Raw genomic sequence first — 13,527 nt, forward strand, 5'->3', positions numbered from 1 at the left:
TGAAAAGTGATTCAATATCACACATTATCTGTGGTTTGAGTGTGACTATGGATTGCTGTGTTTGGATGACTGGCATCACTGCACACAAACTGAGTCCTTTCACTGCTTATAATCTGTGTCTGTGTCTCAAAAGTCATCCACAGTTTTTCATCTAACTTGTGTGAAACATGGAGACAGCAACAGAACAAGAGAACCTTATATTTGTGTGTGGGTGCGTGTGTGTGTGTGTATGTACACCCACTGGTGCACACGTGCTTCCATCTAATTACAGTGCAAAGGAGTTGAAACCTTTACAATGCCCCTTCAACAGTGTAAATGATCATAATCATGTTTTTCTGAGTAGTCTGACTTTTTTCTCCCCCTCACTTTGCCCTCTCTTTCATCCTCTTGCTCACTCCCCTTCCCTCTCTTCCTCTATTGGTGTTTTTGCAGCAGCGAGGTAATTACAGTCTGCACACACATGCACACACACACTGGAGGCCTCGCATGGAGAAATAGAGCACATTAACTATTTATGTGGGCACTCTGAGAGGTTATTCCTCCCTGAAATTTTAATGTCTCTTCTCTGGTAGAACCTGAAGAACATATATACATATTAACATACAGCCTTAGGTCAGAATTGGGTGACAGGTGCTTTACAAATGTGGGAAGATTTATCATCCTTGCCACTGGGCAAGTAGTTACCATAACCTAGTTGGCAGTGATTGGAGTAATCTGTGCGACAATAAAATAAAACACTGCCACTGAGGGTCTCACAGCTAAATTGGCCAAGTGTATGTAAAGTCATCAAATTTCCTATTCTATTGGTAACTTGAAGCAATACCCATTAACTAATCTTTTAACTTGCTATTTTAAGTGTTAACCAGAAATAATTTGTTTTAAAGAATAAGAGGAGTTATTAAAAATTTTGAAACCCCAGGAAGTCAATTAAGAAACACATTTTTCATGTTTGATTATTTTTGTTGAACATCTCAATGAAATATTAAGAAAATCGAATAAGAAAATCGAATACATTAATAAGGAAAAATATAAAAGAAATGAAATGAGAAATGAAAGCCATTTATTGCAAAATAATTAATAATATTTAATTCAATAACAATTGTATGAATGCAATTCTAACTTCTGATTAATCTTTTTAATTCACAGTACAACTGTGTTTTAATGCAAATAAAAAAAATAAGGATTTAATTAGAAAGAGCTGACACAAAATTTTAAACTGCTGTTTGTGTTATTTTATGCCTATGTTTTTGAACACCTTCATGTCAAGGTCTGCGGCCATGACAGTCTGTCAGCTGGGGTCCATAGCGTGATGAGCTCCAAGTGGAGCATGACAGGCCTGGCGGTGGGTTGATGGTGCACAGCCTTCTGGGAAGGTCAGTTCTCTAGGCAGGGGGAGAGAGGTAAAGGTTAGTCACGATGCAACAGGGAACGGTCGGATTAGGACAGAGGTTTAATAAGCTCATGTGAGTGAATGTAGAGGGCTGCATAATAACACAAAATCCTGGGTAGTTACTAATAAAAAAGTAAGAAACTAACTAATAATTAATGAATAAGTATAGTTTTTGAACTATGAAGATAATTTTTGGGGGGGTTTTGTCTTTATTTGACAGGAACAGCTGAAGAGAGACAGGAAATGTGGGAGAGAGAGAGAAGGGATCACATGCAGCAAAGGGCCACGGGTTGAATTTAAACCCGTGTAGTAAGGACAGTAAGGACTCAGCCTTGTACACAGGGCGCATGCTCTACCAGGTGAGCTACCTGGGCGCTCCTAGTTTTTGAACTCTTAATTTAAAAATATGCGATAGATGATTTTAAGTAACCTGAGAACAGACTGCTGGTTCTACAGTAAGATGAGTTCTTAGATATCTGTAAATCTGCATAATGACTACTTTCTTCATTAATCTTTCCTGATTATTTTTAATGTTGACTTTTAATATTGACTTGACTTGATTAAAACTGAATTTGTTGCTTTGGCACATTACATATCATTATATCCGTATTACATAAATATTTGTTACTTTCTGAGAAAAGTGTTGCATCATACTGAGTTGTTGAGGAATACATCATTACTTGATAATTAGACTACAATTACTTTTTACCAGTTTTGTATCCTCTGAAGTGTTATTTTTATGTAAATATCCCATTAATTCCCATAAATATTGCACAGATAGCTTGTAGATAGCTATCTATCAGGTAAGCTCATTTATTGTGGCGAACTATGTGTTCAGCACTCACAAATGGTCATGTAGACCTCCCACCAACTTAATTTTTTTAATGGCTGTAATAGGAGTTATTCCAGTTCAACAATGTGTCAATGGCTGCAGCGCGTTTCTGAACTTAATCCGTTGTTTTGCAAAATGTGCTACAACCTGTTATCTGTTGGGAAAAAATCCAGCACAGTGTGGATGGCCTGTTAAAACAACACGACTCAGCCAAGCAGGTACAATTTGTGATTGTTATTGTGATTGTGACACACACACACACACACACACACGCGCACACACACACACCACCAGTAAAGACAATTGGCTGTACAAAATTATCCATCCTACACACAATACCACACTAGCTACAAAGACATTAAACCTTCAATTCTTAACACGTCATAAAATGAATCAGCACAGCCACTATATACTGTAGACATACAGATCCTCGGTCTGTTACATGAATTTGTATTCCATAGAAGCATAAAATGATTAAAGTCCACAGCAAATTTCTCCCAGCATATCACACGTCTATTATTAGACTCATTGATTCTGGAGGGATTTCGGTCCCAATTTGTGTCCTGTGGCTATATGCAATAAACTGTGGATATCTCACACATCAATATACATGAAATAATGCTGACACACAGACAAAGTGGACAAACGTTGATAAAATGTAAACACACATACTTCACATATGCTTGTAGCACATGTGCAAATAAACACACATGCAATGCACAGATTTAAACAAGCATAAACAAACACATACACACAATAGCACACATCTAAACACACATGGACACTGTAATTGATCAGCTGCAGCCCTTAGCTGGAGGATGTTTCACAGAACGATAACCTGTGTGTGATTAATGGTATCAGATAGAGAGCACAGCACCAAATAAGCTCAGAGGATGTGGCAGTACTGGCCTGTTGTGAGTGTATTAGTTTACTTTATTGTGTATAAAAAATGCATGAAAGAAAATGATGAAAAAAAGGAAAATCCAATAAAGGCTAAATCAGAAAAGTTAAGTGCAGTGTGTGAAAGGGAAGGAAAAACTCATGAAAATATTTGAAAACAGATTGTAATGCAAATTACCATCCGAATTTACATGCAAAAATGTTTCAGTGAAGCAAGGCAAGAGGAAATCACCTTTTTCTCTGTTTGAATGGTTTGCCATTACACAGTAGACTAGCTCAGAAAGAGTCTTTAAAGAAAGATTTGAAAGCACAATTACACATATGTTACTGTGTAATACAATACTTACTGTTTGTGAAGTGCTCGCTGCTTCTTGCATTAAGGGATTTGTGATATTTGGACTTTATGAAACTAGACTTCCTTTAAATTTAAAACTGCTTTAGTGATTGGTTTATTTATACCTAATTTGAGATGTTACTGGGGTCTGGACAATTATTGTTGTTATTGCTTGGCAGTGAATCACTGTAGGGTCAGAGGTGAAGTGTGTCTCAGTGAATATGTTATTATAGTCATGATTGGCATGTGGTAAAGAGGCAAAGAAACGTTACTTTCAAGAAGAAAGTCACTGAATGATGACAATGTCTTTATTTTTAACACTGGCACGTTGACAGAAGATAGAGAGGAGATTAGAGCCAATGTTCTATATTCAGAGAATATGAATGGTTCATCTTCTTGTCATTGTTTTTTGTGTCTTGACTTGTTTGAACAAGAAAATGCTCAGATGATCAAAAAGAGTAAAAATGTTTCGGAGATGAACTCAAATAAGACTGATCATGACCCAACAAACTTAGTTTAAACAAGTAACAAGTAATATAAAAAAATTATATGGGTATCTCACTGTACAGTGCACTCTGCACAAAGACAAATACGTATGTTGTTGTTGAAGAAATATTCTCTTTCTCTCTGGACCCATGGAGACTCCATAATGCTGGCTTTGATCCCTTTTTATATTTTATATCATTACAGGAATCTACTTTTATTTATTTTATTTTACCTTTATTTAACCAGATAAGTGTCAATTGAGGACCAATTCTCATTTTCAATGACAACCTGTCCAAGAGGTATCCCTACTAAATTGATCCTGACAGATTACATCGTCTCAGCAAGTTGTTTGGTTAAGGGGTCAGTTCATCTAAATTATTTATGTCAATTGTCACCTGTAGTGGTATCTACCCATGCAAACATTTTGGGTTTTATGTGCCCAGGTTTTGAGATTTCTATCTGTGTGGTTTCTGCCTCCACCCCAATACAATCCATGTTACTCTGGACAAATCAACAGAGCTAGCTGTCAACAGATTTTTTTCTAACCCTTTTTTGGTAGAAATGAATATAGATCCAATTATATTTATCCACAATGTTGCAGGACAAATCACGTCTTCTCTGTCTAATAATGTAGATTTTGCTGTTGCTGTCAGAGTAACAATATGGGACTTTGGATGTACATAGACAGTAGCCCCAGTTTGTATGTGTCATGTATCTGTTATATATTTGATATTTTGCTTTGAATATTACGCTTGAGTCAGAAACAGGTGTAGAAATAAAAAGAAGCACATGGGCTCATGTAGCTTACAGTACTGTTCATTCTTTCATTCTTGATGTGACCTACATGAATCATCACATTTTCAGTTCAAATTTAACAATGACTGGTCCATTTCTGTTGCACTGGAGCAACCATTTGTGCTTGTGTATGTATATCTGTGTGTGTCATTAGATCAAACACAGCATACCAATGACAGGTTAGACCAATAAGAATTACTGGTTAGCAGAAAATAACCAGTAATTGCAAAAGGTGTTGAAGTGATGCAAAAACCAGTGTAAATGAATTACCTTGGGTTCAATTGATTCTAAGCTAAGGTTACTTTTCACACACTATATTACTGCTTGTAGCTCCCTGGTGGTAAACAGTCTAACGCCCAAATCATTATTTCCTGCTCATGGCTGAAATTTCTTTTAATGTTATATTATTGAGGCATGACAATATGCCCAAGGGTTTGACATGAAAAGCACTGAAGCGAACAGATATCTGCTTGATCTGGTGTTTTCTTTGTCCTGAGAGCCTGTATTGAGATTCCATTGTTCGTTAAGGGACTCACAGGTACAGTTATGCCCTTGCCTTTGCTAATGGCCACTGTGTGCATAGTTGTGACAAGAACAGCTACAACTGGCTAAACATACACAAGGTTTCAAGCACAGCTCCTGGCTATGTGAATGCCTTTTGGTGATTACTTTGAGTCTGGTGTTTATAAGCCTGGTTTATTTAGAGGCTGAGCTGAGGTCTGACATCGCTACGCTTGAGTTAACAGCTCTGAGTGTCTGATATATGTTTGTGTATGTGTGTTTTTTATGTGCTTGCTGATATTCTGTGGCTACAATAAAGCAACTGTGTTGGCATTGACAGAGTGTGACTGCAGTTACTTGGCCTCAGAATCTGATGGATCACTGGACAACAATAATGTCACTTAAGCCGGGGGTGAACAGGTCCCCAACCACACACACAAACACGCGGCATGCTGAATCATTCTGTAGTCCTTTCGCTTTCATTCATCCCTTATGTGATCCTCATCTCCTTTCACATACATAAACAGACACACACCACCCAATATCCACCAGGGAGTTCAGCAAATGTTATTTCAGAAAAGTAGGAAGAGAGAGGTTGATGCTTTTATTCTCTCAAAACGTAGCTGCAAGTGTTAATACTGATGGTTGTCATATAAAAAGTACCTTATTAAATACTTTTTCTTGCCACCAGACCCACCGGCAAAAACATGTCCTATATTACCTGGACAGACATTATGCACCGTGCAAAAACTACTACTAGTATTTCTACTGTTGTACTGTTTCCTCTACTGCCCACATTGGACCTTTTTCTGTTTTTCTTTTTCTGTTTTCATACCAGTGTTGGTAGACCAGCCCTACTGTATCACCAGACAATAACGTTGATATAATACAATTCTGCAAAACCCCAGATTACGCTCAATGACAATGCTTTTATTATGTTGGACGCCAACGTTTATAAAATTCTCGCTTTCTATAAGTGCAACCATACTGTAGTTGTCATGTGCAACTGAAATGAAATTACTTTTTTTTGGTCTGCTACAGCGTACATATCTGCTCTGTAAATCACTTGTCCTGTGTTCTCCTTTGAGAAAAAAAAATCAGAAACCAAAAGAGAAATAATTTAAAATTTATACTTTTTGGTTTTATTATGGCGGCCCCAAGTTTTGCATTAATTCAGTGGAATACCGGTATTCATCTACGTAGATGGAGACCTTATTTTGATACAGCCAATCAAGTCTTGTATAATGCAGTAATGTCAGTATTCTGTGATAGGCAGATGATCACACTGAGGCAGACAGCAGCCTGCTACACAAACAAATAAAGTCTCCTTCTTATCTAACTTACAAACATGAACACAAGTTCATATCCTGCAGCTTGTTGAACAAGCCACCAAACAAACATTCACCGAGAAAAAGTGCACTGCTAACGTCAGTTTGCAGGCTAGATACAGTAGCTAATTAGCTGCTAAGCTATAGCACATTAAACAGCATTTAAACCTACAAATGTTCATGCCACTTCAATCCGGTTAGATGCTGGTGTGGTCCCTACTCTTCAATACCACTAACAACACATTGTCTGCCCATGACATGTAGGCTACAATGCAAGTTTGTTTACACTCTGGTAGCTTGCCAGCTGCTGTCATTCAAACACAGACACTGACTCGCTCCTCCAGCGAAAAGGAGGATTTCCCCAAATATAATTTCCCTTCCGTTTAATAATAAAAAAAACCATGTTGACATTATGTTTGAATACTACTACTAAAAGGGATGACTTAATGTGATTTCAGTTGAACATTGAGGTTAGGCAAAGATGGTGGTTAAGGTTAGCAAAACAGCTATCATAAATTACAGGTCTGTGATAGACGCAAACTCTAATCTCCTGCATGAAAGTCAGATGCATTACATGCCTTACCTTATGAGCCTTACTTACTTGCCCATACTTTCTGAATCGCTACATATAGGGCACACTGACTACTTCATGCATTGGCACTGAATAGTGGTATTGGACGTAATTCATAAAGTGTGTCCAATATGGACATAATTACTAGACGACTGGGCTGGGTAGACCTACCACTGGTCCACCCTTGATTTGCAGGAGTTTGAGTTGGGGAATTCAGCTTCACAATTAAAGCAGTAGTGTTGCAAGACTTGTTAGTCTTCTTTATAGAGTTTTCACCTGTCAGATCATTTCTGAAATGGGAAGCTAACAATAAAAAGCAGAGAAATAATTATGTAAAATTGACATTGATTAATGGGGCTGAATACTGAAAGAGATAGGCCTAGTGTAACATCAAAAAAAATTCTAAGAAAGTCCTACCCCCAAATGAATTATGACTACCACTGCCATTACTAATGCTAATACCAGTGCAGTAGTTCACAAGCAGCCAACTCTAGTGGAAATCTGACATAGAAACACGTGCAGGCACATGCATACATACGGTAGTATATTAACTGTCTCATGCCTTACTACATTCTCTCTATGGCATCTTATTGCTGATCCTGTCTTGCACAAACACAGACTGGTACACGTGCATACACACTGAACTGAATCAAATGTAAACAGAAGAACACATACAGCAAAGAACACACTCTTGCAAAATCAACGGGTCTACAAGCAAATATGTATAAAAACACATTCAACATTCATCACATGCCATTTATATTTACGCACAATGAATAAAACATCTGGCAGAATCCTGAATGCTCACTCTACATTAAAAATGCAGAGGACCCTTCCAACAGGTTTTTAATGAGCGTGATTGGTTGGAGGAGCCATGTGAGTTTGTGTCATGTTGTTAGGACACCTCAGCTCATTTCATGACATATTTGTATTCAAACACTGCTGCCGCTCCACAGTTAATATCTTTGTGGTGCTGTTGTCAGCAGCAACAGGACTGTGATTTTTAGAGGTAATTACAATAAAAATACATGACGTTTATCTTTAAGATGGTGTAGAGCCGTATAATTAAGGTGCTATTCTTGCTCATTGTAATTAGTATGAATTAAGTGACACAGCTGTATGGAGCAATGATTTTTGCCTGGGAATTGAGAAATTCCATTTCGCTGTTCAAGGTTACAAGGTGTCTGTGGATTTACTTTTCTTTTTTTAATATATTTTAAAAATGCCTGACTTTGTGCATCTTAAGTAGTTAACAGATCTACCATTATTATGGAAAGGCAACACCTAGAATGCTTACCTGGAGTGTTTGTCATGAACTAGACATTCCCACATTAGAAGGTAAAACCACTTTGATGGTTATTTACTTAGAGGTGTGTGCACACGTAATTGTTTGTATTGAAAAACAGCACAAATTTAAATTCAGTTCTCAGATAGTGTACATTAGATAATGGTCCACCAGGCTAGCCAATTCCCTGTGGGAGTTTCCTCACCCACCTAAAAACAAAGAAATTGTAATGTTAGGTTACATACAGGAGAGGGGCTGAGCAAGGTCAAGTACATCAACAATAAAAACAAATTCCCAGTCGCAGATTGAAATATGACTAAGAGTCAGTGGCCATACTAGCAGCTCTGTGAGGCTGTACTTGTAGGCACAGCACTGTTATGAGCTAAATGCTAACATCAGCATTCTTCCATACTCACAATGACAATGCTAATGTTGTTGCATTGTTAAGAAGATATTTACCTTATGCGGCCCACCTATTTTTGGGTTTGTTCCATTTATGATTTTTGTCTCTTGACTTCCTGTTGCTATTGCTGGCTATAGTAAATACAAGTAAAAAGTCACCGTGCTGATAGGTTCATTCAGACTATTGTAGTTTTCTCAAAGTTGGGAACACATATCCACATTTTTTAGGAGAAATGCATAAAGTCAATAATATTTACCATGTTCACCGTCTTAGTCAAGCATGTTAGCATGCTAACATATGCTAATTAGCACTAAACACAAAGTACAGATGAGTTTGATGGGAAAATTAAATTCTGACCTGATAGTGCTAGATGAAAAAGTAATTCGAATAAACATTGCCTTGGAACCATTTATGTCTGTAAAAAGTTTGTTCAGTTCATTTTGTTGCTCACGTGTGATGAAAATGTTCATTGTGCTGTTAAAAACAGGATGAAAACAGACAAACTGACTGATGGCATGGATTCCCCATTAGCTGCACTTTCAACAGCCAACCATACAAGAGGAGACCATGCAAGGAGTGATGAACTAAAGCGAGATAAGAAAGGATTATGGGATGGGTGAGGTTTAAAAAGTGAAAGAGGGTGGAAAGAACGGATGAAGAGACATTCAAATGAGCGTTAATAGTTTTATAACTGCACAGGGTGATTCCTGACATGCTTTTAATGCGGGAGCCAGGATGACTCATAATGTTCAGAGTAATTACATGGTGCCATGGAAGGCTTTTAAATCCTTACCAGCAGTAGCTGAAAGTGGTGTACTTGTTTGTTAGACAGAGAGAACGTCAGAGCCACTGTTCATCTACACTCACTACAGCACAAGATTTTAACAGACTGTTTGTGTTTGCATTATTTCAAAAATGTTATTTCAGCATTAATGAATATATTTTATACATCATGATATCCTTTTTTTAATCTCCAGTAAAAAATATTATTACTGAGAATTTCGGAATTGTTATATATGTTTCTACAGCAGAGAAACAAAAGTACAAGCAGAAGTCCAGCAGAATGCTTGTTAGGTCTCTGTAAATAATATTATAAAGAGTACGGTCTAGACCTGCTCTAAAGGAAAAGTGCAAAGAAATAACTTCTGTTATGAACTGGCACCATATAAATAAACTTTCCACTATCCCACACAACCTTTGTATTCTTTCAAACCATTATTGTCAGTATCTCAGTAACAACTAACACTCAATTCTCACCAAATAAAATGTCATATTCATCATGGAAATATTTTGTATACAAAATCCTGATTCTATGACATCATGCTCAGAAGATGGTGTATCATTTGATTCATCGTGTGGTGATGTTGATGCTAATTGTGGTCTAATTATTAAGTCTATTTAGTCTTTCATACAGTATAGGAAATATCCTCAAGCTGCTGCAGAAGTAACATTTACAGCCACATCTAGGTCACTGCCTTAATAGGAGTTACCCTTGACCTCCTTTCTCTCAGTGGCTTCTGAGGCAGCTTAGTTGAAACTTCTTCCTCTTCTATTTGCATAGACCTCTGACATGTCACTATGAAGGATGTGTGAGCAACAGAAAGCGGTATTTCATGGCAGTCAAAATTTTCCACACCACAAAGATTTCTCATCACCACCCATCGTGCCCCAAGAACTCTTCTAAAACACAGACAATGACCAAATACCTTGAACATAAGCCTAATGCAAAGTATTTACATATGTAATTTTAGGAGTCCAGGAAGTTGTATGGGTTCTTCCTCATTTGAAGGCACCACAAGCTCCAAGCCAGTACTCAAAATTTTGAGTCTTAAATGGTTCCTTCTAAAGGTTGGGGAGGTGGAGGTTTGGAAAGAAAGTGTAGAGCTATGGATACAATGAATTATTGATAGGTGTTTTTTTGAGAGATGATTTTTTTCTAGCTTTTTTGCTTACACTTCATGCCTTGTTTACATGTGCAATGCATAAAATGTGCAATGCATAAAAAGACAGTAGGATGGTATTTGCAGAGGGCTTTTGAGCTGGGAGAGCAGGTTTTAGCTCTTAGTGAAGCCATGGTTGTAGGCAGTCATCTTCCTATGTTGTCTTTTCCATTATAATGTGCTTTGAAGCCAAACATCATTCACACAAAGATTCATTAATATGACCTAAATAACCACTTTAGATTTCATTTGTATTGGGAAAAAAGTTCACCTCTGTGAAGCACTGTGAAACCCCAAAAGACAATAATACAACACCACAAATATATAGGTCTATACCCCAATACACTAAAGGCGATTATCATTTGTAATTTTTTGCTTTGAATTTATGGTTCATGAAACACAGAAATTCCTGCCCCTGCGTATTAATAGACATATATTTGCACTGAGACAACAACAGTATCTACAGTAACGTATAGGTTTAGTAAAATAAATTGTGTTTTCATTATTAGGCCTACTATCTGTTTCCTTATTTTTTTATTTACCTAAGTGATTAGAGAGGTTCCGTGCTTGCAGTTATGCCACTACTGCAAATTTTATTGCATTTAGGCAAAACTGAAAACTCCATGTAATTATCAACTTGACTTGCCAGAAATACAATATTGTGATTCTCCAGAGGAAACTTTTGCTGAAAATAAATAAACAAATGTACCAACAGCTTTGATGGTGCTGGACTCATCCTGAGTACAGCCACTTTGTTCCCAATGTTTTCACTGTATGAACTTGGAATCTGTGTGCAGAAAAGCATTTAAGTTAATAAGATCACAATGCCACATCAGAAGATTTTTACAGCTGCTGTGCCACATGGTTAAATTACGCACTGCCCCTCTCTTAACTTGAAGACACATATTGATCTAGCTGCTGTATGATGGCCATAGCTATTTAAAAAAGTCAAAGAAAAAGAGGCTACATTTTGCAGTGTCTGAAAGCCTGTCTCCTATGTTGATCATATACTGTATAGTAATGTCCTGTAATATTATGTGCAGTATCTGTGGTGAGAGGAACATGATCTGTTGTGGTAGGGAAGTTGGGAGGGGATTTTAACAACCTTTTAAAACCACAGAATTGTTTATATACTGGAAAGTGGTTGTAAAGTTGTTGTGAGTTACATCACTTATTCCCATTAAACTCCTCCTTAATAAAAGACTATGGGGTAACTTAAATACTTTGGACTTAATTGACATTCAACTCTCTCTTAATACCGCAAAATTCAATATGTGCTGATTAAAGCTCAGGGGGCTTAAATAGCAAAAATGAAACAGTCTAATAATTAACAGTCTCAAATAAAGATGAATATCACAGTTACTTCTCAAGTTACTTCAAAAGTTGAAGTAAACATTTTATAATGACTGACACATACTCTCACACACTCATGCATGTACTAACACACACTTGTTTCTGTTTATCCTCATAACGTTGATCACTTTTGATAATATTCTGATGCTCATATTTTTGTGGACAGTTAGTTCCTGCATCGAGGGGACTACTGTCATTTTCTCCCAGCAGTGCGTGTGTGTATGTGTGTGTGTGTTTGTGAGATGTGAGGTCAAAAAAAGATTACTGTAAGTCTCACATTCTCTGGTCAATAAAAGATGTGGCGTTCCCACACAATTTCAGAGGTTAGCGCTTTTGATTCCCGCATGGTACTTTGATCATCTGCTCTCTCTCTCTCTTTGTGTCTGTCTCTTTTGTACATGCACAAAACAAACACACACACACAATGTAGTAACACAATGAGAGATATGGGCGTGGAAGGGCACGCACAGATAGTAGGCAGGATTAACTGTTAGTTTAAAATGCAGACTGGATAGTCAAGGGTTAATCCAACGCCCTAATCCTCAAGCGATAAAGATCTTAACACGGATGGTTCAGAGTTATGGATATTTAAAAATATGGGATATGTTTCTATAGCTGCTGAGTTTGGCTTACACAGCTCTCAGCAGGGAGGTTGAGGCAACAACGAAAGAGGAGGTTAGTGAGGATAAGAACAGGGTCAGAGAGAGGGAGGGAAAGTGAGTGAACGATAAAAAGAACAAGAGGAAAAAGATGATGAGAACGGTTGACACAGAGAGGGACATTTTTTGATTTGATAAAAGATGGTCAGAGCAAAACAATAGGAGCGAGAGTGAGAGAGAAGTAAGACAGGAGTAAGATACAGAAGGAAAATATGATGATTGATTTCATGCAGTCAAAAATAGAGAGAGAAAGATTGGCATATTTTACAGCCTTTGGGTGCAAGATTTCAGAGTGTCTAAAGACAGTTTTGCACTTTTTGCAGTGAGATTTATTTTATTGGGCTAATCATGCCAAACTTACATCTTTAAAGGCACCGCCACATGTATTTACAGAGACCAGACCAGAGAGCAGAATCAAGCAGACAGCGAGAGAGCTTATCTCAATGGTCTATATCCACTAAATCAAAGTGGTGCTGCTCATCAAAGTCTTCGTAGATTGTCGGGTCCACCTCTAATCACAGAACTAGAGTTATAGCATACAACTGCTATTTTTCACACTGGTTTCACTTTAAATGGGGCAAAGTCAAATGACTACACTTCCCCTCCTGACACAAAAACATGACTAACAGTTTAACCCTCATGTAACAGGTGCCCCGAGAGTGAACCACTGTTCCCTACCTTTCCATCCTGCTCTCCATGTGGAGTTTGGTGGAGCTGATAAGGTGAGGGCAGCATAATCAACAGATCCTA

The 13,527-nt window shown here is 37.5% G+C and overlaps 1 protein-coding gene across 2 annotated transcripts in view; it reads right to left on the reverse strand.

The window, feature by feature from the left end:
• Positions 1–1,088: 1,088 nt before the first annotated feature.
• The window catches only part of LOC122868467 (protein phosphatase 1 regulatory subunit 29), a 91,925-nt gene continuing 79,486 nt past the window's right edge, over positions 1,089–13,527 (reverse strand). For both annotated transcript variants that reach the window (XM_044180450.1, XM_044180451.1), the window contains one exon: positions 1,089–1,382. In XM_044180450.1, the coding sequence (XP_044036385.1) occupies positions 1,263–1,382 (120 nt within the window). In that variant the 3' untranslated portion in view covers positions 1,089–1,262. The remainder of the gene's footprint in view (positions 1,383–13,527) is intronic.

This window comes from Siniperca chuatsi, linkage group LG21, assembly GCF_020085105.1.
Source record: "Siniperca chuatsi isolate FFG_IHB_CAS linkage group LG21, ASM2008510v1, whole genome shotgun sequence".
Taxonomy (NCBI): domain Eukaryota; kingdom Metazoa; phylum Chordata; class Actinopteri; order Centrarchiformes; family Sinipercidae; genus Siniperca; species Siniperca chuatsi.